The 27,345-nt window shown below is 39.6% G+C and overlaps 1 protein-coding gene across 4 annotated transcripts in view; it reads right to left on the bottom strand.

Annotated features, from left to right (window-relative positions):
• TMEM164 (transmembrane protein 164) overlaps nucleotides 1-27,345 on the bottom strand; it is a 158,105-nt gene that overhangs the window by 75,666 nt on the left and 55,094 nt on the right. For all 4 annotated transcript variants that reach the window (XM_068533208.1, XM_068533203.1, XM_068533204.1 and 1 more), the window contains one exon: nucleotides 10,589-10,638. Coding sequence is in view for 3 of the 4 variants with exons in the window: in XM_068533203.1 (XP_068389304.1) it covers nucleotides 10,589-10,638 (50 nt within the window). In the remaining variant the exon portion in view is untranslated. The remainder of the gene's footprint in view (nucleotides 1-10,588; nucleotides 10,639-27,345) is intronic.

The following is a 27,345-nucleotide window of genomic DNA, read 5'->3' as shown; positions in this document are numbered from 1 at the left end:
CTGTCTCACTGCCTTTGAGCTTTGGGCAAAGTCCCTGTCTTATTGTACACATGGAATTTCCTCTTCCCTCCTCCTCTCTTTCTGTGTGCTAGATCGAATGGCTCTAAACGCAGGGTCAGCAAAATATGGTCCTCCTGTTACGTTTGGGTCGGGAGAGGGGGGCTGATTTGCGTGGTAAAATACACATAATATAAAATTTACCATCTTAACCGTTTTTAAGTATATAGTTCAGTGGCGTTAAGTACCTTCACAGTGTTGTGCAACCATCACTGTCATCCGTCTCCAGAACTTTTTCGACCGGTCCTCCTGTTTTTGAAAAGTTTTATTGGAACACAGCCAAACTCATTTGTATACATACAGTATTGTCTATGCTGCTTTCATGCTACAACAACAGGTATGTAGTTAAAACACAGATCATATCGCCTACAACACCTAAAACATTTATTATCTGGCCCTTCATAGAAAAAAGTTGCCGACCACTGCTCTAAACCAAAATATAGGGAATCCCTTGGCAGTCCAGTAGTTAGGACTCTGTGCTTTCACTGCCAAGGGTGTGGGTTCGGTCCCTGGTCGGGGAACTAAGATCCCGCAAGGTGCGCAGCGTGGCCAAAAATTAAAATACATATATATATATTTATATACACACACACACACATTTATACATACATACACACACACTGGATTTCTAGTTTAAAATAGCATTTGCTTAACCGCCACTAACACAGCCTCTCCCAGCTTTCCACTAAAATACCTATCAAGATACAGAAAATGAGAAAACACCCCCAAATTACTGAAAACTTAGACTGATGGTCATCCTGTTAACAATAATCTGGAAGAAATCTCCATTAACAATAAACCTAAGGCTGAAATGAGAAAAAAAACAACCTGGGGCCAATTCGTGCAGCAGAAACCTGAAACAAGATAGCAGAACACTGAGTCCTTACACCACTGTCAGCCTCATGGCTTAGCAATGCAGAGTTCATCTAGCAACCAGCAAACTGGACAGCCACGCCTCCACTACAGGGCTACTGTCTGCAAGGGAAACCAACAACGCCCAAAGCTGGTCTATATCCATTTGGAGACTCCTCCCATAAACCAAAAGGGCTGAAGTGATGGCTTTGGTACTGTCACACTGCATTCTGGGAGTGGGAGACTTCACAAGTAAAACTCAGGCACCAATGCATGTTGGAGGCTGTAGCTTTTCACATACTTTATATGTTCAGCGTGTCAGAGAATCTAGTAGTAGGATTAAGCGATTCCATATGGGTCCAGCAGAACCCACCAGATGAAGCTGCTAGACACTGGGAAATGGGTTGGAAGCTCTGTGCATCAACCTGGCCACCAGGAGTGGAGCTGAGAAGGGGTTCTAACCAATACCAAAGAGAATATGAGGATACTCAAATGAAATCCACATACCCTGTGTCTTTAACAAAGAATAAATAAATCCTCCTTCTACTATGCATAAACATACCCCCAAAGACAGCATGCTTCCTATGAAAACCTCTAGCAGCAGAAGGGAAATGCGTATCATTCTGAAGACTTGGAGGAAGCACAAAAGTCTACATTTAGTGTCTGAACCAGAAGAAATATTTTAGAAAATGGCATCCTCAAGAGAATACAAGAAAACATGGACTCTGTGAAACAGGTGTAGAAAGCCACTGGAATAAAAACATATTGAGAAGGAAAGACACCAAACTGGAGTGAAGAGAAAGCTCAGCAAACCGAGGAAGAATTACAAAGAAATATTGTAGCAGCAGAATTAAATTTCACATTGGAGATGGCGAAGAGCAGAAATCTATCAAATTCGTAGTATGGTGGTCAAATCTGAACCTCTCCCAAGTATGCGGAGGAAAAGGAAAGCTGACCTTAGAAATCCAACAAAGGTTGTTATTAGGAAATCTATTAATGTAACGCACCAAATGGGGAGGTCAAAGGAGAAAACCCAAATGAACCTCTCAACAGATTCTCAAAAAGCATTAGCTAAATTCAGCAACCATTCCTGATTTTAAAAGGGGGGGTTGATAATTTAAGAATAAATTATTTAACATTATAAAGGATGTTTAATCTTAACCAACAACCAACATGAGAGTCAACAGAGAAAACGCTAGGAACATTTCCACTAAAATCAGAAAGAAGGCAAGAATTCCTGCCAGTACTACTATTATTTAACATTGTCCTGGAAGTTCTAGCTAATACAATCAGGCTTGAAAAAAGTTTTGCTCTTTGAAGGGAGATAAAGTTATCATATGGGAGTTGATACTATTAATTTCCAAAATAATCCAAGTGAAGCAACTGAAAAACTACTAGAAGAGTTAAGCATGGTGGCCAAATAGAAAATAATCATATTAAAAAAATCAAAATCTTTCCTATGTACCAGTAATAATTAGTTTGAAAATATAATAAATAAATGATACCATAAACTACAAACTGTCCAGGAATGACGTCGATGAGAAATCTGCAGGATACACAATCCACACGCACCCCCTAGAATAAATTAAGAAGTCTACCATATGTCTTTTCCTGGATAGAGAGACTCACTATGGTAATGACATTAATGAAATTTTAGATTTAGTCATTCCAATCAAAATAACAGTATTTGGAGGAAGAGTCTGACAAAAACATTTTAAGTTCATTTGGAAGGAAAAAATGGTTCAGACTAGCTATGAAAAAAGTGTGAGTAAAGGAACAGTCTGGGAAGAATGGTGAAGAGAAATCTGGCCTGCTGGCTGTTACAAATACAAGAGTCTGATATTGGTGGCAAACTCAACAGAGACATCGATGGGATAATATAACAAGCCACCCAAATAAACCCTAGTGTCAAGGAGGAAGAAATTTTCCTCTGCCCTACTAGGTTCTTCTGGCTGGTCTAAGAATTCAACTGACGTGAGACAGACTAACAGGAGAAAATCATACAAAAGTTTAATAACATGTATACATGGGAGAGAGCCAGGAGAACTGAGAAACTTGCCAAAATGGCTGGAATCCTCAGCTTAAATACCATCTTCAGCTAAGGACAAAAGAGGATGCGGAGAGTAGATACGTGGGACTTCAAAGCTGAGGAGGGTAAGATGGGAAAACAAATGTTTGGTAAACAAATGTTTGCTGGGCCATGCAGAGACACAGGACACAGCGAGGACACTGATCTCTAGAGTCTGCCTACAGCTTCCCCTGCCACGCCTAGCCCATACTCGGCAGACATCTCTGGTGACAGCTCGATTTCAGAAATAGGCCCTTTATCTAAATTCTTTAGGCAGCTAACGGGGAGGTAAAAAGAAAGACTTCCTGAGTCTTCTGTCTCTTAAAAATAATCAGCCGAAATTAATCCTCATGCCAAAGAGACACATTTTGGGGGTGGCAAATTTTGCTCCCCTATGCTAGCATATATAAGAATTTATGCTTGATAAAAATGTGACAGCAATAATCATAGGGAAATAGTTAATCAACAAAGAGTGCTCAAATAAATGACAATTCGGGGGAAAATGTTATATCCCTACCTCATACTATGTACAAAATGAATTTTAGATAAACTGACAGCTAAATATTTACAAAACATTAAAAAACTAGATTGTCTATCTGATCTTAGAATGCTAAAAGTCTTCAAGCACAAAAGCACTGGAAGAAATTACCATGGTCTGAAGGTGGTGTAAAATATACATCAAAAGCATCGTCAACAAGTTAGAAGGCAGTCTGGGGAAAACATTTACTGCAAAGGTGATAAAGGATTAATATTCTTTATACGGGGACAACTCATGCAGATCATCAAGAGGAGAAACACCTTTACATAAAAAAACTGAGAACACAAAAGTGACAATTCACAAATTAAAATACATAATGAGTAATAAAGCATAGTATGTATACATTTGGAATTTTCTATAATGAAATTTGAAGGGAAAAAAAAAACTGAGGAAAAGGGCAAGGAGAAAGGAAAAGAAAAGCAACCAGTGAGACGTGGCGGGGAGCTGGGGAGTACCTGCCCTCTTTCCTTTCCCTTGGGTTGCAAAAGGGAATCTTATTTATTAAGAACCCAAGAGGCAGGCTGGTTCATATTATGTGACAGCGTATTTTCCCTAAAGGTAACTGAGACAGGTACCTTTTTTTGAAACTAGTAGCAGGACAGTAAGCACAGAATGTTCTCTTAAGGATATATTGGTTCTACTCAAACCTGAGTGACAGAAAGAATTCTGTGGCTTGGATATTGAAGATGGTAGATAGCTCTTCAGATGAGAACCACTCAAAACAGCCAAATGAATACGAAGGAAATGGCTCAGACTCAGAGACACACAACACCACTGCCTGTACAGACACAACACAACGAGCAAGTCTGGTGCTGCTATCTGAGCATCCACAGCACGGAGGAGCCAGGAACGGGAGGGGGCGATAAGAGTCTAAACGCTGCCAGGCCAGAATTCTAGGCGTTGGAGGTCAAAAGAGCACCATATGCCCAAGTCGCTGCAGTGGTGGACCAGGTAGAAACCCCTTCCAGTCTTAGCTCCACGTTCTAGATGCATGCTTTTCCTTTAGGCAGCCAGTTACAGCAGCAGACTTAGCAAGTCACATGTCAACTGTGGGCCACATAAACGAAGCACTCTGGGACCCAGCCAGAACACTGGGGAACCGTCATTCCCAATTGTCAAGTGCAGCGTGGGAACCCTGTGGACAGTCCCGCCCCTTCCCCACCCTAAAGAGAACTGCCAGCCCTTGCCCAGCATGGCGCACCATAGTCCTTTCCTGCAGTGACTGGGCATCCCTCCATGAAGAGCATGCCAGCCCCTGCTTAGCTGGGAAGCAGACAAACTCATATGTGGCTGGCACAGCAAAGGGCCGAAAGAAAAAACAAGAGGTGGGTAAGACAGCGCTAGTCAATGAACCCACAGCAGTGCCTGTCTGTGTACACTGAAATTTATGAAGTTTTAAATAGGATGTTGTCATGGTTTTTAACCCTTTCAATAGTACCAGAAGAGTGGAAAATATTCACTTCAGCAACATAAGGCAATGATTAGGAGCACTGGTTCTGCAGTCAGAGAGACATTGGATCAAATCTCACCTATACCACTTACATGCCACTTAAATCACATAAACTTTCAGAGCCTGTTATCTTGATCTAACTGAGGATACTATCTGTACCTCCCACATAGGTTTGTTGGAAGGATTAAATTAGATAATTCATGTTAAATGTTTCCCGCCTTGACTAGACACACAGTAAACCTGATTATGAGCATTAGCAGGAAAAAGAAGAAAGCCAATCCTGACTCTGCCACTGTGTAATTTTAGCCAAGTTATTTAAAATCTCTTGTCCCCAGCTGCTTTATCTGTCGTGTGGATATAATGTATTCCTTATCTCATAACATTATTTGAAGGATTAGATAAGATCGTTTAAGACAAAGTACTTTGAAAACAGTAAACAGAGCTATACTAATGTAACATGGAGTAATTCTTTTAAGAGCTGTCTACTTTCTAAAACACTGATTTTCAACTAAATTTTTTTTTTTAAAAAGGCAATCCCAAAGGTGACATACTGTATGATTCCATTTATATTGACATTCTTGAAATGACAAATTTATAGACGTGGAGAACAGATGAGTTGCCAGGGGTCAGGGACAAGGCACAGGTGGGAGGGTAGTGGACGTGGCTTTAAAAGGGCAACAGGAGAGATCCTCATGGTGATGAAACTATTCTTTGTCTTGACTGTATGGCTGTGATATCGTACCACAGTTTTGTAGTAGTTTACAACTGGAGGAAACTAGTTAAAGGGTACATGGGATCTCTCTGTATTTTTCTTACAAGTGTTTCTAAATTATAATGATATATTTATTATACAATATTTTATATATTTATCTCAAAATACAAAATTTAATTTAAAAATTTTGTAGACAATGTGAGTTCATGATAAAATGGGGGAAAATCTGGGATATCAAGTGAACAAAGTAGAATAGAAAACTATAATTAAAGAAGACAAAAAGTAAAGAAATAGATTATATAAATCTTGAGAGATTAGGAAAAAACAGGAAAAGGAAATCAATAAAGATAAAAAGTTGAAAATTAAGTGTATATATATATATACACACACACACACACACAAATAAAATAAGGTAAAAAGGATAAATGTATGCAAAACCAGGTTCTATAAAGCAACCAAAAATAGATAAAAGTGCTTACTAACCTGACTAAAATATAAAATATAAGAGAGAGAACACAAAACCAGACAAGGTTAAGCCCAAGAAAGAAAACATGACTACAATGAGGAGATAGTCTTTTAAAATTATAAAATAAGAGGGTAGCATATGCTCAACTAAATTCATGGCAACATTTTTGAAAACTTAGAAGAAATAGATATTTTCCTAGCAAAATACAAATGACCAAAATTGACCCAAAGAGATTTGAATAGATGAATTACCATATAAAACATTGGAAAGGTAATTAAGGATCTACCAGCTGAAAAAGACATTGAGACATCATATTTGGGCTTCACAGTTGAGTTTTATCTGACCTTAAAAAAACACACACACAATTTCTAAGGACAGTTAAAGTATTCCAGGCCAGAGAATAAGAAGGAAAATTCTGCAGTTCATTTTACATAATTTACATAATTTTAATCCTTAAACTTGATGAAAAGAATCCAATAAAAAATGACTCCAGGGACTTCCCTGGTGGTGCAGTGGTTAAGAATCCGCCTGCCAATGCAGGGGACACGGGTTCAATCCCTGGTCCGGGAAGATCCCACATGCCGCGGAGCAACTAAGCCTGTGTACTACAACGACTGAGCCCGCGCTCTAGAGCCTGTGAGCCACAACTACTGAAGCCTGCGCACCTAGAGCCAGTGCTCCGCAACAAGAGAAGCCAACACAATGAGAAGTCCGCACACTGCAACGAAGAGTAGCCCCCGCTGGCCACAACTAGAGAAAGCCCGCACGCAGCAACGAAGACCCAACGCAGCCAAAAATTTAAAAAAATAAAATAAATAAAAAAAAAAAATGACTCCAATCTCACTTATCAATACTAAGACCAGGTTCTAAATAAAAGATTGACAAATAGAATCCAATAATATATTACAAATAGTAATATTATTACATTATTTCAGCAATGTAAGAATAGTTCAAAACCAGAAAAGGTAATGGCATAATTCACTATATCAAAAACTTAAATTAAAAAAAGGATCAAAAACATTGAAAAAGCATTTGATAAAATACAGAACCATTTCCGTTTAAAATATCTCCAAGTAAATGTGGAAACTATTTAAATATAATAGACTATTTGACAAATACCAACAGCAAATATGGAGAAACGCCATTTCTATTTGAAATTAGTTATAGACAGAGTGGCCCACCAGCATCATTTTTATTTAACGCTGTCTTTGAGTTTCTAGCAAAACAGAAGAAAATGAAATAAATGATATAACCATTGGAAAGAAAAGAGAAAACTAAAATAAAAGTTACCAGAACTAACAAAACATTAGGTAAGATAGCTAGATATAAAAACTATTTTTAAAATTAATAAACTTTTTCTATTCTAGCAAGAGGCATTTAGGAATGGAAAGGAGGATAGTATTCCACTCATAACGAACAAAAAAGTTCTTAATTCTTTAAGAATAAATGTAGCAAGAAAGGCATAAAACAAGATCTGAGCAGATGGAAAGAAATGCCATTTCTTAGACAAAAAGAGCTATAGGTTTTAAAAAATCAATTCTTACAAAACTGAAATATAAATTTAATGCAATTCTAATTAGCATCCCAATCGGGTGGGGTTGGGAGGGCTGAATAAGTGATATTAAAATGTGTACAAAAGAAAAGCCAAGAAAAATATTATTTAATCTAATGTAATCCAATCAACATGATTTAGGTACACAAACAGACACACAGATGAAACAGAACAGAGAATCCATAAATGGATTCTCATATATAAAAAGTTTGATGACAAAGATAGCAGTTCAGTTCACAGGGGAGAGTAAGGATTATTTAACATATTATGCTACTGTCACTGGTTATCCATCGTTGAGAAAACAATCTTAACAAAGACTGAGGTGGGGGCTTCCCTGGCGGCACAGTGGTTGAGAGTCTGCCTGCCGGTGCAGGGGACACGGGTTCGAGACCTGGTCTGGGAGGATCCCACATGCTGCGAAGCAACTGGGCCCGTGAGCCACAATTACTAAGCCTGCGCGTCTGGAGCCTGGTGCTCCGCAACAAGAGAGGCCGCGATAGTGAGAGGCCCGCGCACCGCGATGAAGAGTGGCCCCCGCTTGCCGCAACTAGAGAAAGCCCTCGCACAGAAACGAAGACCCAACACAGCCATAAATAAATAATAATAAATAAATTTAAATTACTTATAAAAAAAAAAAGACTGGGAACCCAGAAGCTATAAGAAAATAATCATATTTGGATATGAAAAAAATTATGTGGAAAAATATACCATCAGTAAAGTTAATACATACAGATTTGGGAAAGATATCTATAATAAAGATGGTAGACCAAGGGCCAATATCCAAAATATACAAAGAGGCCTTACAGGTTAAGAAAAATATATATAACCCCTAGGAAATGGGCAGATAATATGAACAGATAATTCAAAGAGAAAATCCAATTGGACCAAAAAAAAAAGAGAGAGAGAGAGAGAGAGAGAGACAAAACCAAAATGCACTAGTAGCCAAGGAAATACATCCATTAAGTTGTCAGAATTATAAAAGAACCATAAAACCTTATGCTGGTAGGGATGTGAAACAAAGAATAATCTCATATGTTACATATAAAAGGGAAAAGTGAATTATAACAGCCTGTTTTTGTAAATCAATATGGTAACAAATATTTATTTATATATAAACATTTGTGTCTGTGTGTATAAATTGAAAGCACCAGTATATAAGGGCATAAGCACAATGATGTTTAATTCAGCATTGACTGTAGTGGCCGAAATCTGGAAAGAATGTAAATGTTCATTAGTAGGGGAATAGCTAAATAAATTGTTTATCCATGAAATATTTTCCAGTCTTTTAAAAGAATAAGAGCCAAGAGACTTTGATAGATTTTCATGAGATGAAAAAAGTAGGATGTGTTAAAGTATATATAGAATTCTATTTTTGTAGAACAATTAACAAAAACAAAACATTCCAAAACCCATGTGTGTGTGTGTGTGTGTGTGTGTGTGTGTGTGTGTGTGTGTGTATAGCTGTGAGCATGGAGAAAAATATGGAAGGATACATACTGGTTTGGTAATATACAGGGATGATGTGGAAAGGTAGAAGCAAGGGACAAACCAAACAAGGAAAAGGACAGGGTAAAAAGGACCACTATAAAAAAATAAATCCAGCAGTTATATTTATGTATTTTATATGTACAAACACACATAAATTGAATTAAATTTAGAAAAGATACAGTAAAAAAACTAAATGTGGTCTCTGCTTGTTAAAAGAAAAAAAGAGAGGCAATAACCAAAATAATCTCTTGGTAGGATTAGGGGTGGTGTTTATTTTCTTCTTTATGTTTCTGCATTTTCTATAATGAGAACTGTTACTCTCATAATAATGAAATAAAACCAATAAATGTTACTTTTAAAACATTACACTGAAAAATGGAGCCCATTTTGGGAAATCAAGGGGGGAAAACAGGGTTAAATACACCTTCCGCTTAGGAGCTGTCCAAGTAAGAGCTTATGAAATCAGGATCCATTATCCCTCATCCAGCAGAAAGTCATTCACCTTAGGCAAGAGACTAAGTGGCTATTCCAAGGAGCTATCTGAAGCAGCAAATAGGGTATATTTTCCCCTACCTAACACTTTAACGACTTAACTAAATCAGAAAGCCATTTACACCACTCTCAATTATCTAAGGATCTGCTGGGCTCTTTACCTTTTGCCCCCTCTCTCTGGCTTGCAGCCATTTCCCTGCTCAGAAACAGCTCCAAAATGGGGGCCAGAGAAGGGGGAAAGAGACAAAATTAATTGGGTCGATTTAGCTTCTCATTAGCAACTCTAATAAAAGGTTTGATAAATGAGGTGGTCACAACTCGTGGTTAAAATGAGGCTTCCGGGACTCTTGAGAATTTCATTTAAGCAAACTTGCCTTCAGACAAACATGATTTGCCTGCAATACACTTTAATGGATCTGATGCTTTCTATTTTAAAGAAAGTCAGGACTTGTAATAAGGTGATATTTTTCTCTCCTCACTTTAATTTGCACTTTAACAACAAAAAAAACCACATAAAAACACAAAACAATGTCCTTCAAAGTATCCTCAGTAGAGCAGCAGGACCACAGTACAAAGATTCGCTAAAGGAGGGGAGCTGTCTGGCCCCCAACATACTCAAGAGAAACTTTACGAGGGCGGCCATCTTCCAAGGGGGGAATGTCTTGGCCATAAAACACCACCACAAAGAATCGCTAAAAAGGATCTGTCAGGGCTTGACAAAAGCACAAAGGCCAAATCTCCACATACAACATTCGCCTGTTTCATTGGACCCTTGAAGACTTTTGTCCCTCGGGAAGCCCAGACACAAAGCATTGCAGGTTCAAGGTGGTCACAAGCAATGTGTTCATCATCCTTTGTTATCAAACAGACAAAGCAGTTCAGCAATGGCAACAGAAAAACAATCTCCCCTTACTTGAAGACGACGACAGCTCCCGGACATGGAGGGCAGGCCAGGAGAAAGATCTGCAATGGAAAAAAAATTAAGTATGGTTATCAAGAGAAATGCTGGACACAGTGAGACAGTGTTATTTTAATAATAATAATAATAATTAATAAACAAACTCTTACACAGAAAATGTAACATAGAAGACTTTAAAAGACAAGCAAGTGGTGTTCCAAACATGTTTGTGTTTGCACATGCATCTATGTGTGCCTGTCTGCTCCGGCTGTGTGTGTGTGTGTGTGATGGGGAAGGGGTAGGTCGGGGAGAGAGGGAAAGAGATGGATGGAGAGCGGAAGAAGTAATTGGTGGAGAGGTAGGAGATGGGGAGAGCTTTTCTTAAGCCATTTCAGCCTCTAAAACACTTCCTCTTAACCTCTAGAAGACTCAATTTTTCAATTCTTCAAGTTCAGCATGACACGAGTAGCCAGTATGACAAGCTTTTAACCTAGGACAAGTAGAAATGGATTCTGAGATAGGACAAATACACAAATGCCATCTGGTTTGCCTCTCATGGGGGAAGGTGGGTTAATCAATACCTAGGCTTTGCCAGATTTAGAAAGAAAAATACAGGATGCCAAGTTAAATTTGAATTTCAAATAAACAATGAACAATGTTTTAGTATAAGTATATCCTGAATAGTGTATGGAACATACATATACTAAAACATTATTCATTGTTTATCTGAAATTCAAATTTAACTGGACAGCCTGTATTTTATCTGGCAATCCTATCAATATTGCCACCCCCCAGGCTCTTAACCTCCCTTTGACTTTGAAGGGGAGCAGAATTTGCTACCCCAAAGTTTGTTTCTTTGGCATAAGGATTACTTTAGGCTGATTGTTTTTAAGAAACAACAGACATAGGAAAAGCTCTGAAAACTGTGTAGAAGTTACTCTTCTGTAAGAGACATCCACATTTATAAGGAAAATCTCCATTTGTCAAGGTGTCTCCCTCTAGGAAAAGAAGGAAGACTCTAAATCTCTAGAAACTCTCAACAATGGAGAAGGCAAGGACCTAAATCTGCCTAACAACCTTACCCTTGTTCACTGTGCTTTTCCTGGTCACCTCCAGGAACTGGCCTTCTCCTCCACCCCTACCCACCAACCAAGACTCAACATCTTTCTTTTATCTTTGGCTGGAGATGGTATTTAAGGTGGTGGCTTGGGCCATTTCAGGGAGTTAGTCAGGTTTCCTGGGTCTCCCTCATGTATACAGGAGGCATACATGTTATTAAACTTCCGTTGTTTCTCTTCTATTATTATTATTTTCCTCCCTCACATTTGATTGGTTTGTTTCGAAGCATGACTAAGTGGGTCCCCTTCTAGTCTCCCTGCTCAAACCAAACAAAAAGAACCTGGCCCTTCTAAGAGACCATCAGTTCCATGCTACTTGGTTTGAACTAGGCCTGGGTTACAGCCTTCAAAAACCTACAGCCGTGGCAGTCTGACTGCACCAAAGCACTGGTTCTCAAGAGGGACAAGGAAAGCCCTGCAGAGCACTTATAAAATGTGCAAATTCCTGGGCTCCCCCCATTAGGAATGCTGATTCCAGAAGTTTGGGGTTCCAGGAATCTGCACATTTTAACAAATGCCCCAGGAGATTCAAACACTCCAGGCAGCCAGATGTGCTGAAGGTTTGATCAAAGACATTCAGCAAAAAAAAAAAAAAAAAAAAAAAAAAAAAGACATTCAGCAGGACGAAGGATTGACAAAAGGATGAAACTCATGTCTGTGGAGTTACTTTACCTACGGTGACTTAATGGTGAGGATTTACAAAATCATTGATATGTGCCCCTCTCTTGTGGTGAGCATTTATGAGCAGACATTATCTGCATTATGGGCTACTTTGGCTTTGTCACGAGTATATTCTTTATAGTCTGTCCTTCAGTTCTCTCAGAATCTACACTTAAGAGGAAAGGGTACTATAAGGAAAATCACTATAAGTAGAGACACCTGCTTGAATCCCTGCCGCGAAGAAGAGAAAGAATGGAAAAGAAAAAGGGTCTTGAAAGGAACACGGCCAGGAGTCCATTACCCACACAGTACTTCATCAGAGAACCCCACCAAGAAAATATCCATCGAGAACAGGCCTTTCTCCTGTGGATCAATTTGATTAAAAGTGCAAAACCAATGACAATTGCAGGTCCACAATCCTTTATCTGCAGTCGCCAAATCCAAAAGCTCTAAAAACCAAAAGTCTGTTTTATGTTTGTTTGTTTTTTTCAAAACTAATTTGGTAGCAGATATGACTTGAACTAAGCTGAGGCTACTTACAGACTTTATTCCATTTATGGTGAGTATTCACACATTTTCCACAAAAAGAATGTATTTTGAATACGGGGTGCTGTCCCAGACCCCACTGGGAGTGTCTGTAAAACACGTTCACTGGGGCTTCCCTGGTGGCACAGTGGTTGAGAATCTGCCTGCCAGTGCAGGGGACGCGGGTTCAAGCCCTGGTCCGGGAAGATCCCACATGCCGCGGAGCAACTAAGCCCATGCGCCACAACTACTGAGCCTGCGCTCTAGAGCCCGCGAGCCACAACTACTGAGCCCACGTGCCGCAACTACTGAAGCCCGTGCACCTAGAGCCCGAGCTCCTCAACAAGAGAAGCCACCGCAATGAGAAGCCCGCGCACCGTAACGGAGAGTAGCCCCTGCTCGCCGCAACTAGAGAAAGCCCGTGCGCAGCAACGAAGACCCAACACAGCCAAAAAACAAAAACAAAATAACACGTTCACTGTATTGCCTTTCTAAAATCCAAACAATTCAGACTTATGAAATACATCTGACCTTAATGGTTTGGGATAAGGATTGTCAACTTGGAATTTCAATCATCCAAACATGAACTTAACCCCACTCCTCAACCCCACCTGTCAGGAGCAGTCCAAGAAAGAAACAAAGCTGGTATTCTTTACCACTGACCCAGCAGTAAAGTTACTCACCTTGGGCAAGGGACCAAGTTGGAGGCTGTACATAGTTACCCAGCATCAGGCCCATCAAAGGCTACATTCAGAAGGTACAGTATATAGAAAGCAGACAGGGGCTCCTAACCACCTTGGAAAGAATACTTCTGGAGTCACCTAAGAGCCATGCCAGCAGTCTTCCTGAGCTTCTGGAATACCCTAGATAATTCCAACATGCTAAAACAGAAGCAAAAATGCGACACTGGGCCCCACTGTTAACTCTTACTTTTCTACACCCACAGCCAAGAGGAGATAAGCAGATTCTTGGGGGGCGATTTCCCTGTAACTGCTCCATTTGGCTGGTTCTGATCCACGACAGCCCTATGCCAGAGGCCCAGAAACCTACTGAAGAAAGCAAGCCTCCAGTCCCAACTCACTCATGGATCTGATTTCTCTTCAGGTAGCTCAGCTAGTCTTGACTGTAACTGAGTTTTCCAACAGTTACTTTCCTGCGGCCATGTCATTTCCAACCAGCGCGTTGGCCTTCCTCGTCTTGCCTGTCTATTCCCAACACCAGGATAGAGGGTATCTTTTTCAAGCAACCTTTAAAGCAGATACATGTAGACACATCAAAACAGGAGATTTGAAAACTAATCCCAGGGAATTCCCTGGTGGCACAGTGGTTAAGAATCTGCCTGCCAATGCAGGGGACACGGGTTCGAGCCCTGGTCCGGGAAGATCCCACATGCCGCAGAGCAACTGGACCCGTGCGCCACAACTACTGAGCCCGTGTGCCACAACTACTGAAGCCCGCACGCCTAGAGCCTGTGTTCCGCAACGAGAAGCCACCGCAACGAGAAGCCCGCGCACCGCAACAAAGAGTAGCCCCCGTTCGCCACAACTAGAGAAAGCCCGCGCTCAGCAACGAAGACCCAACACAGCCAAAAATAAACAAAATTTTAAAAAAAAAAGTTTTTTTAATTTATATGAAAAAGGATCCCAACTCCATCCTATTCCTTTTCCAGTAAACTCACAGTCTCCTCTGGCAACTTCATAGATTTATGACACTAAACCTCTCTGCTTTGTCACGCTGGAGCCACATCCATAATCACCATTAACCAAAGGAGAGGAGTGAAGATAACATGTTAATTCAGAGGCCCAAAGGCCCCCAGCCTTGGCCCGAATATCCCTGCTCTCTTCTTTGATTGGCTGCCAACTGCCTCCAAATTTTGTTGGCGTTTGTTTCAGCCTAGCAGACGGGAAGCTAAACTATCCCTTAAGCTGCAAATAGGGTGGGAAGAGAGGACACTTGGAAGTACAAACAAGGACGGCGGGAAGATGAGAAGGCATCTGAGCACATCCCAGCACCGACTTGGCACTTTGTGTTCATGCTGCCATCCGCCCGGCTAGGTACCTGAAGAAAAGGGCACGGGCAGGGAGCACACAGAGGAACGCTACAAAGCACTTCCACTTACCCATCGCCTGGGAGGTAAGCAGGGCCTTGCTATGAAATTCCATTTTTCAGATGGAGAAATCCAGGGGGAAGGTTCTGACAAGGTTTCTGGCAAGAACCCAGGTCCCGTAACTCCCGGATCAACACACTTTCCACCTCACACCTGACATGGTCCCAGCCTCACGGGGGCTTTTCTTCTTTAGACTCTAGCCCTGACCCTTGACCCCCCAACAGAACACATGGTGCCACCCCAGGAGCCCCACACCTGTCCCACCACACAAAAATCTACTCCTTACAAGGCAAGACATCTCAAAACACAAACCTGCCTGGGCAGCAAATTATATTTACGCAGATGGATTTCAGAGTCCAGCAGTCTCTAAAGACAGGTTCATCTTAGCTCCAACCTGCTTCATTCCCAGATCTGCTGGGTGCTGGCAGTTCCTGAATCCTTACAGAACTGGACTCTTGTTTGGCTGGTTTTGCCTGGAAAAACCTTCAGGTTCCATTCAAAAACCACACTCTCTCAGCTTCCCCAGGAGAGAGTGGCTCTCTAGCATCTTGCCCAGAAACTCGAAAATTCAGCTTCTTCCTAAGCACCTAATCTAGGCACCAGCAGCTGTTCCAGTTCATCCTCTACCTCTGAACCACTCTGGTTCCAGGTTCCCACCTTCCCTACCCAAGCTCTCAGCATCACTTGACCCACTCCTGTTCCTGTTTCTGTTCCACAGTCATATCAGCCCCAAGTTCACTGGCATCAATATCCAGCTCCCTGCCAAATTCTGCTCCACCCGAACATTAGATTCAGTAAACCCCCATGGTCATAACGCGGAAAGAAGATCATTTTTGTTCACAGGAGGAAGCGGTAATACTATGAGAAATGTAGTTGGGAAGGACGGCCAGTCACCAACACCATCCTAATTGAGGGGCTAGCCAGGTTAAGCAGTGAAGAGGGATGGGAAAACGAAATGAAAGGGAAAGAGAGCGAGAGGGACAGGAGAGTTGTGTTTGGCCTGCAACACAGTCTTCCGAGGCCCAGCCCTTGCAGCTCCAATTCTCTTGGCTCCACCGCCTATGAGGGCACCCAACTATTTGGGGGTTCCTAAAGAGGAGTGCTTACAAACATTACCCACCATAGCAAAGATCCATTCCTTGGGCTGCCCAAAGTCTGTCCTAGGCTCTGTTCACCAATGTTTATACTCTCGGGTCCTCATCTTCTCTCTCCCTGGACCACTGAAATAATTTTCACTGGCCTCTTGCCTCCAGACACATTGCTGCAAGAGGGATCTATCTAAAATGCAGCTCTGATCTACCCTTTAAAATCCCTTCATGGCTGGCCAGTAACTACAGGAAAAGCTCAAGTTCCTTAGCATGGCAGGCAAGGCTTTCTCTACTCCAGACCCTGTCCATCTCTCCAGCGTGGTGGCCTCATGCATTGTCCCAAACTGCATCCTGAGCGTACGCCATGTCATAAACATGCTTCTACAATCTCATTTTCTAATAGCTTCATCTTATTCAATTATATGGATATGCAACAATTTACTCAACCAGTCTCCTCCTGTCACACACGTAAGTTATGTCTAAATTTTCAGATCCTTCTCTATTTAGCCTCCATTTGTAGAGTAAGAATTTCTAGGTCTTCAAAGGGAATATACATTTTAAGGCTTTTAACCGATAATTCTAAACTGCCTTCCAGAAAATGTCTTTGAATTTATACTCCCGCCAGCAACATATGACAATGTGTTTCTGCTACAGCCTGGCCAATAGGTCATTATCACTTTTTCAAAGGCAAAACACTGAAGGGGAGCAGAATTTGCCACCCCCAAATACGTCTCTTTGGCATAAGGACTATTTTGAGCTGGTTTAAAAAAAAAAAAAAGCAGATACAGGAGAAGCCCTGAAAATCAAGTATACAAGACTCTTTCTGTAAGAGACATTTACATTTATAAAGGAACTCTCCATTTGTAAGGGTGTCTCTCACTCTGTACAAGAGAAGGATGACTCTGAATCTCTAGAAACTCTTATCAATAGAAAAGGCAGCAACTTAAATCTGCATAACAACCTTACCCTTGTTTACTGTGCTTTTCCTGGTCACCTTCAGGAACTGGCTCCCTCCACCCTTTTGTCTTTAGCTGCAGATGATATTTGAGGTGGTGGCTTGGGCCCTTTGACACAGTTACTCAGTTTTCCTGGGTCTCTCCCATGAACACAGGAGGTATACAAGTTATTAAATGTCTGTTTGTTTTCCTCTTGTTATTCTGTCTTTTATTACAGGGGCATCTCAGCCAAGAATTTAGAAGGGTAGAAGGAAAATTAATTTTCCTCCACTACAACACACACACGCACACACACATACACACACTCTTTACTGCTTTAATTTGCATGTCTCAGATTACCAGAAATATTAAACTATTTTCTAACATGTTTTTTGGCCAGCCATATTTCTTCTTTGGGGATGTGACCATCTGTGGCCTTGCCTATTTTTCAGCTAGTATGTTCTTCTTCTTATTGGGTTATAAGAGCTATTTACATTTTAATGACATTGAATACAGACTATTTGACATTTACTGCAAATATTTTTCCCATGTTGCCATTGTCGTAGCTCTGGTTACGGTAGTTTCGTATGGAAGTTTTTATATCTTTATGTAATCAGATATACTTGTTATTTCCTTGATGGCTTCTATCTTTGATGCCATGCTTTGAGTCTTTTACAACCCTGGGATTAAAAAAAGAGTCCCCGATTGTTTTCATAATATTTTAAAATTTTAAATCTCCAAATCAAGAAATTGTATCACTGCTAATCCTACTCACTCTTCCAGAATGGCCTTCTCATCTTTCTTCTTTTAGCTACCTCTTTCTTACCCTTCAAATAACAAAGGAAAGCATCATTTCCTCGATCCTCCCATTAATTCCTTGTTTACCTCTTTCTGAGAAATTACCATTTTTGTCAGTATAAGGAGCTGACAAAGAGCCTTCTCTCAAGAATTTAGACAAAAGGGAAATTGGAGTACCTACTAACAAACTCTCAGGCTTCAAAAATCAACGTAGGATAGATTTAAAAGACTGCAAATTCATTTTAAAGCCAGAATGTTCCCAGACTTGGAAGACCACATTCTAACCTGTTTGAATTATACCCAAAGAAAGAACGGGGTTGGCCAACAGCTGAGGTATAGAGAAAGGAGAGTCACAAAGGCATATATACTTGGCAGTGTCCACATGCAAGCACTATCCAGGGACCAGAGAACCTTAGCTTAAAAACATCAAGTTTTCTGGTCCCATTGCCAAATTCATCCCTATTAAGAGAGAGAATGGAAGCAGGATAGGGAGCATTGCTAAGTGGTTAAGACTATGGGCTTTAGAGTTAAGACAGACTTGGGTCCACATGCTGGCTCTGCCACCCACCAGCACTGTAACCTTGGACAAGAGACTGGAGGAATTTTCATCTCTAAAATAGGGATAAAAATAGCACCTATGTCTCACGAGGTTTTGGAGAGGATCAAATGAGATAAAGCAAGCAAAGCACTTGGCACAATGTCTAGCACATAGCTAGCACTCAATACATAGTAGCTATAATTATTCTGATCTCAAAAGAAAATCCATCCCTACTGTGAGCTACATCAGCAAGAGTTTAGATTAAACTTCCAATTCATCTAACTACACTTGTTCTATTTCCATGCTTGTACTATAATGTGCTAATATATTACTTGGCTTCCCTTGTCCAGCTGCCTACAAGGAGAGAATCCTTAAACTCTCGAGGCTCAGTTTCCTCGTCTGTCAGATGAGAGTTACATCAGTACTATCTCATAGGGTAGAGGTGAAGATTAAATGCTTGAAGCACTTAGTTCAGTGCCTGGCACACTGTAAGGAATAAAATAAGTATGAGCTATTGATAGCATCATCCTTCTTGGATGCCCTTTCTGTTCTCCGCTCACTGCAAATTCCATCCAGGCCCATAGCAAGTTCTAGTTCCCGCACAAAGCCTTCTCCAATAACTCCAGGTAACACCTCTTTTTTCCCAATGGCCTATACAACTCATTAGGTACTTAGATTTTATTTAATTTGGGATATTAAATGGCTCCCTATGGCTGCACACAGTGCTATCCAGAGCTAGGATCTGATTATCAATTGTTCCCTCCTGGCAAATTTTAAATTGGCACTGGTGAGTCACTGAAAAAAGTCCAAAGTCATCTGTCGGGTAATTAAGGCTCTAGACAATGTGGCCCTCAGCTGCCTTGCCAGTTTTATTTCCCACTAGGCCTCAGGTTTTCACCCTGAACTTCAGTTTCTACATTCTAAAATAGAAAATAATAATAGTGCTTGCCTCCAACATCTTAAACTCAACTGTTGTTTGATGCAGATAACAAATGCTTTCTGGATATTTCCATCCGTATGTTATACAGGTATCTCATGCCTACCATGCCTAAATCTGAACTTGCCGTCTTCTTTCCCTAACCTCTTCCCTCGCTTAACTGCTCCCTCAAAAAATGGGAGAGAAGGGACAGCTCTTCCAACAATAGAATTCCAACTGATAAAGGCAGAAGGCATGAGGGAAGCAAAATTAACATTTGGCAAACACTGCAGCAATAATTGTAGGCAAGAACCATTGATAGATGCTGATTAGTAGTGAAAGATGATCATTTTTGCATGGAAAGTACTTGTTAATTACAAAGGAAAAATAGTAACTTTACAGTGGAAAAGTCTGGCAAATGACCAAGGTTAACATCACCAGAAATAACATATATCATCATGTACCCCCTGATATGATGCACCAAGAAGGGGAGGACATCACTTCTGTGGTATTTTTGCCAAAATTACTCAAATCTAATCATGAAAAACAAAGTCAAGTTAAGTCCAAATAAGGAACACTTTACAAAGTAACTGACCATTACTCTTCAATACTGACAAGGTAATAAAAGACAGAGACTAAGGAATTGTCATGGATGGAGGAGACTAAGAGGACCTAACAACCAAATGCAATGTGGGATCCTGGACTGGATCCTGGAACAGACAAAGGACGTGTGTGGAAAAACTGGTGAAATCGGAATAAGTCTATAGTTTAGTTCAAGCACCAATGCTAATTTCTCAGTTTTCAGGATTTTACCATGGTTATACAAGATGTTAACACGAGGGGAAGTTGAAGGAAGGGTATATAGAAATTCTCTGTAGTATCTTTACAACTCTTCTATAAATTGAAAATCATTTTAAAATACAAAGTTTTTGCAAACTACTATATATAAAATAGATAAACAACAAGGTCCTACTGTATAGCACAGGGAACTATATTCAACATCTTGTAATAACCTATAATGGAACAGAATCTGAATATATATATATATATATATATATATATATATATATATATATATATATATATATATATGTGAATCACTTTGTTGTACAACTGAAACTAACAAAACATTGCAAATCAACTACACTTCAATAAAAAAATTTTAATAAAAATAAAATAAAATACAAAGTTTTAAAAAACAGCACTGTTATCCAATCAATTAGCCTATCTTCAAGCCTCAGAGCTATCTTTGATGCCGCCCCTCTTTCTCAGGCCCCATATGTAGTCAGTCCCCAATTCCTGTCATCTTGACATTTAACCTTTTCGTATATCTCAAATCCACCCTCATTATCCTTTCCTAGTTCACTCCCTCTCATTTTCTTCAACTACTATAACAGTTTCCGATGTGATCTCAAGGTCTCCAGTGTCTTCCCTTCTTCACTCTAGTTCATACAGTACTGCCAGGTTCCTCTTCTTAAAACAGAGCTCTGATCATGTTATACAACTCACAAATTCTGGACGATAGATTCAACACAATCTCTTTCAACATCCAACTGATGGGGACTTCCCTGGTGGCACAGTGGTTACTAATCCGCCTACCAATGCACGGGACATGGGTTCGAGCCATGGGCCGGGAAGATCCCACATGCCATGGAGCAGCTAAGCCCGTGCACCACAACTACTTAAGCCCGCATGCCTAGGGCCCGTGCTCCGCAACAAGAGAAGCCACTGCAATGAGAAGCCCACGCTCCGCAACCAAGAGTAGCCCCCACTTGCCGCAACTAGAGAAAGCCTGGGCACAGCAACAAAGACCCAACGCAGACATAAATAAATTAATAAATAAATAAAATTTTTTAAAAAATCCAACAGATGTCTTTATACAAACTGGCAAGCTAATAATTCTAAAGTTCATATGGAATTGCAAGGTACCCCAAAGAGCCAGAAAAATCTTGAAAGGAAGAAGTAGGAAGACCCACACTGCCAGATTTCAAACCTTACTACAAAGCAACAGTAATAAAGACAAAGTGGTGCTGGCATAAGGATAGGCATATAGGCTAATGGAAAGAATTCGAAGTCCAAAAATAAACCCTCCCAACTGATTTTCAACAAGGGGACCAAGACCATTCAATGAAAAAAATGTCTCTTCAACAAACGGTGTGAAACCTCGTAGATAGCCTCATCCACCAGAGGGTAGACAGCAGAAGCAAGAAGAACTACAATCCTGCAGCCTGAGGAACGAAAACCACATTCACAGAAACATAGACAAAATGAAAAGGTAGATGACAATATCCCAGATGAAGGAACAAGATAAAACCCCAGAAAAACAACTAAATGAAGTGGAGATAGGTAACCTTCCAGAAAAATAATTCAGAAATAATGACAGTGAAGATGATCCAGGACTTTGGAAAAAGAATGGAGGCAAAGATCGAGAAGATGCAAGAAACGTTTAACAAAGATCTAGAAGAATTAAAAAACAAACAAACAGAGATGAACAATACAATAACTAAAATGAAAAATACACTAGAAGGAATCAATAGCAGAATAACTGAGGCAGGAGAACAGATAAGTGACCTGGAAGACGGTATGATGGAAACCACTGCTGTGGAACAGAATAAAGAAAAAAGAATGAAAAGAAATGAAGACAAACTAAGAGACCTCTGGGACAACATTAAACGCACCAACATTCGCATTATACGGGTCACAGAAGGAGAAGAGAGACAGAAAGGACCCGAGAAAATATTTGAAGAGATTATAGTTGAAAACTTCCCTAACATGGGAAAGGAAATAGCCACCCAAGTCCAGGAAGTGCAGAGAGTCCCAGGCAGGATAAACCCAAGGAGAAACACGCCAAGGCACATAGTGATCAAGTTGACAAAAATTAAAGACAAAGAAAAATTATTAAAAGCAACAGGGATAAACGACAAATAACATACAAGGGAACTCCCATAAGGTTAACAGCTGATTTCTCAGCAGAAACTCTGCAGGCCAGAAGGCAGTAGCATGATATATTTAAAGTGATGAAAGGGAAGAACCTACAACGAGGAATACTCTACCCGGCAAGGATCTCATTCAGATTCGACAGAGAAATCAAAAGCTTTACAAACAAGCAAAAGCTAAGAGAATTCAGCACCACCAAACCAGCTCTATAACAGATGCTAAAGGAACTTCTCTAAGTGGGAAACACAAGAGAAGAAAAGGTCCTACAAAAACAACCCCAAAACAATTAAGAAAATGGTAATAGGAACATACATATCGATAATTACCTTAAATGTGAATGGATTAAACGCTCCAACCAAGAGACACAGACCGGCTGAATGGATACAAAAACAAGACCCATATATATGCTGTCTACCAGAGACCCACTTCAGACCTAGGGACACATACAGACTGAAAGTGAGGGGATGGAAAAAGATATTCCATGCAAATGGAAATCAAAAGAAAGCTGGAGTAGCAATACTCATATCAGATAAAATAGACTTTAAAATAAAGAATGTTACAAGAGACAAGGAAGGATACTACATAATGATCAAGGGGTAAATTCAAGAAGTTATAACAATCATAAATATATATGCACCCAACATAGGAGCACCTCAATACATAAGGCAAATGCTAACAGCTATAAAAGAGGAAATCAACAGTAACACAATAATAATGGGGGACTTTAACACCTCACTTATACCAATGGACAGATCATCCAGACAGAAGCTTAATAAGGAAACACAACCATTAAATGACACAATATATCTCATATATTTAATTGATATTTATAGGACATTCCATCCGAAAACAGCAGATTACACTTTCTTCTCAAGTGTGCATGGAACATTCACCAGTACAGATCACATCTTGGGTCACAAATCAAGCCTCGGTAAACTTAAGAAAATTGAAATCATATCAAGAATCTTTTCTGACCACAACGCTATGAGATTAGGCATAAATTATAGGGAAAAAAATGTAAAAAACACAAACACATGGAGGCTAAACAATACGTTACTAAATAACCAAGAGATCAATGAAGAATTTGAAGAGGAAATGAAGAAATACCTAGAGACAAATGACAACGAAAACACGACGATCCAAAACCTATGGGATGCAGCAAAAGCAGTTCTAAGAGGTAAGTTTATAGCAATGCAGTCCAACTTCAAGAAACAAGAAAAATATCAAATAAACAATCTAAACTTACACCTAAAGGAACCAGAGAAAGAAGAATACACAAAACCCAAAGTTAGGAGAAGGAAAGAAATCATAAAGATCAGAGCAGAAATAAATAGAAACAAAGAAAACAATAGCAAAGGTCAATAACACTAAAAGCTGGTTCTTTGAGAAGATAAACAAAATTGATAAATCTTCAGCCAGACTCATCAAGAAAAACAGGGAGAGGACTCAAATCAGTAAAATTAGAAATGAAAAAGGAGAAGTTACAACGGACATGGCAGAAATACAAAGCCTCATAAGCGACTACTACAAGCAACTCTATGCCAATAAAATGGACAACCTGGAAGAAATGGACAAATTCTTAGAAAGGTATAACCTTCCAAGACTGAACCAGGAAGAAATAGAAAATAGAAACAGACCAATCACAAGTAATGAAATTAAAACTGTGATTAGAAATCTTCCAACAAACAAAAGTCCAGGACCAGATGGCTTCACAGGTGAATTCTATCAAACATTTAGAGAAGAGCTAACACCCATCCTTCTCAAACTCTTGCAAAAAATTGCAGAGGAAGGAACACTGCCAAACTCATTCTATGAGGCCACCATAACCCTGATACCAAAACCAGACAAAGATACTACAAAAAAAGAAAACTACAGACCAATATCACTGATGAATATAGATGCAAAAATCCTCAACAAAATACTAGCAAACAGAATCCAACAACACATTAAAAGGACCATACACCATGATCAAGTGGGATTTATCCCAGGGATGCAAGGATTCTTCAATATATGCAAATCAATCAATGTGATACACCATATGAACAAATGGAAGAATAAAAACCATATGATCAATTCAATAGGTGCAGAAAAAGCTTTGGACAAAATTCAACACCCATTTATGACAAAAACTCTCCAGAAAGTGGGCACAGAGGGAACCTACCTCAACATAATAAAGGCCATATACGACAAACCTAAAGCAAACATCATTCTCAATGGTGAAAAACTGAATGCGTTTCCTCTAAGATCAGGAATTAGACAAGGATGTCCACTCTCGCCACTTTATTCAACATAGTTTTGGAGGTCCTAGCCACGGCAACCAGAGAAGAAAAAGAAATAAAAGGAATACAAATTGGAAAAGAAGTAAAACTGTCACTGTTTGCAGATGACATGATATTATACATAGATAATCCTAAAGATGCCACCAGAAAACTACTAGAGCTAATCAATGAATTTGGTAAAGTTGCAGGACACAAAATTAATGCACAGAAATCTCTTGCATTCCTATACACTAACGATGAAAAATCAGAAAGAGAAATTAAGGAAACAATCCCATTCACCACTGCAACAAAAAGAATAAAATACCTAGGAATAAACCTACCGAAGGAGGTACAAGACCTCTACTCAGAAAACTATAAGACACTGATGAAAGAAATCAAAGGTGACACAAACAGATGGAGAGATATACCATGTTCTTGGATTGGAAGAATCAATATTGTGAAAATGACTATGCTACCCAAAGCAGTCTACATATTCAACGCAATCCCTTATTGAATTTCATTCAATAAGAATGAAATTAGAACACTCCCTAACACCATACACAAAAATAAACTCAAAATGGATTAAAGACCTAAATGTAAGACCGGACACTATAAAACTCTTAGAGGAAAACATAGAAAGAACACTCTTTGACATAAATCACGGCAAGATCTTTTTTGACCCACCTCCTAGAGTAATGGAAATAAAAACAAAAGTAAACAAATGGGACCTAATGAAACTTCAAAGCTTTTTCACAGCAAAAGAAACCATAAACAAGACGAAAAGAGAACCCTCAGAATGGTTAAAATATTTGCAAATGAATCAACGGACAAGGGAGTAATCTCCAAACAGCTCATGCAGCTCAACATCAAAAAAACAAACAACCCAATCAAAAAATGGGCAGAAGACCTAAATAGACATTTCTCCAAAGAAGACATGCAGATGGCCAAGAAGCACATGAAAAGCTGCTCAACATCACTAATTAGTAGAGAAATGCAAGTCAAAACTACAGTGAGGTATCACCTCACACCAGTTAGAATGGGCATCATCAGAAAATCTACAAAACAACAAATGCTGGAGAGGGTGTGGAGAAAAGGGAACCCTCTTGCACTGTTGGTGGGAATGTAAATTGATACAGCCACTATGGAGAACAGTATGGAGGTTCCTTAAAAAACTAAAAATAGAATTACCATATGACCCAGCAATCCCACTACTGGGCATATACCCAGAGAAAACCATAATTCAAAAAGACACATGCACCCCAACGTTCACTGCAGCACTATTTATAATAGCCAGGTCACGGAAGCAACCTAAATGTCCATCGACAGACGAATGGATAAAGAAGATGTGGTACATCTACACAATGGAATATTACTCAGCCATAAAAAGGAACGAAACTGGGTCATTTGTAGAGACGTGGATGCACCTAGAGACTGTCATACAGAGTGAAGTAAGTCAGAAAGAGAAAAACAAATATCGTATATTAATGCATATATGTGGAATCTGGAAAAATGGTACAGATGAACCAGTTTGCAAGGCAGAAATAGCAACACAGATATATGGACACCAAGGGGGGAAAAGGGGGGGGGCGGGGCAGGATGAACTGGGAGATTGGGATTGACACATATACACTAATATGTATAAAATAGGTAACTAATAAGAACCTGCTGTATAATAGGGAACTCCACTGTACAGTAGAAACTAACACAACATTGTAAAACAACTATATCCCAGTTAAAAAAAAAAATGGTGCTGGGACAACTGGATTTCCACATGTATAAGAATGACATTTGGACCCCTATCTCACAATTGTGTTCAGAAATTAACTCAAAATGAATCAAAGACCTAAATATAAAAGCAAAAAGTATAAAACTCTTAACAGTAAACATAATGGTAAATCTTCATGATCCCAATTTGGCAATGGATTCTTAGATGTGACACCAAAAGCATGAGCAACAAAAGAAAATACAGGTAAACTGGACTTCATGAAAATTAAAATATTTTGTGCCTCAAAGTATATTATCAAGAAAGTAAAAAGACAACCCAAAGAATGGGAAAAAATTTTTGCAAATCTTGTCTCTGATACGGGTCTAGCATGCAGAATACATAAGTGGCTCTCAAAACTCAATAATAAAAAGATGATAGTTAAAAAGTGGGCTAAGGATTTGAATAGACATTTTTTCCAAAAAGACATATGAATGGCCAATACGCACATGAAAAGGTACCTCATATCACTAGTCACTGGGAAATGCAAATCAAATATACAGTGAGATACCACTTCACACCCACAAGCAAGGCTAAAATAAAATGACAATCTCAAGTATTCATGATGATGCGGAGAAACTGGAAACCTCATACACTGCTAGTAGGGATGTAAAATGGTGCTGCAATATGGGAAAACAGTTTGGCGGTTCCTCAAAAAGTTAACAGAGAGTTATCATATGACCCAATAATTCCAGTCCTATGTATATATCCAAGAGAAATGCTCATAAAAACTTATACATGGATGTTCATAGCAGCATTATTCATAATAGCCAGAAGGTGGCCACAACCCAAATACTCATCAATGGACGAATGGATAAACAAAATGTGGTATACCTATACAATGGAATATTATTTGGCCACGAAAAGGGATGAAGTTCTTGTACACACTACGACATGAAGGAACCTTAAAAACATTATACTAAGTAAAAGAAGTCAGTCAAAATAGACTATATATTATATGACTCCATTCCTGAAATGTCCAGAATAGGCAAGTCTATAGAAGCAGAAAGCAGAGCAGTCAGTGCTTAGAGCTAGGGGGATGGGAGGACAGGTAGGGGAATGTTAGCTAAATGGCATGGAGCTTCTTTCTGAGGTGATGAAAATGTTCTAAACTGACTGTGGTCATGGCT

Source organism: Eschrichtius robustus, chromosome X (assembly GCF_028021215.1).
Source record: "Eschrichtius robustus isolate mEscRob2 chromosome X, mEscRob2.pri, whole genome shotgun sequence".
Classification (NCBI taxonomy): Eukaryota; Metazoa; Chordata; class Mammalia; order Artiodactyla; family Eschrichtiidae; genus Eschrichtius; species Eschrichtius robustus.
The sequence above is the reverse complement of the archived record's forward strand: the minus strand, read 5'-3'. Positions and strand labels throughout refer to the sequence as shown.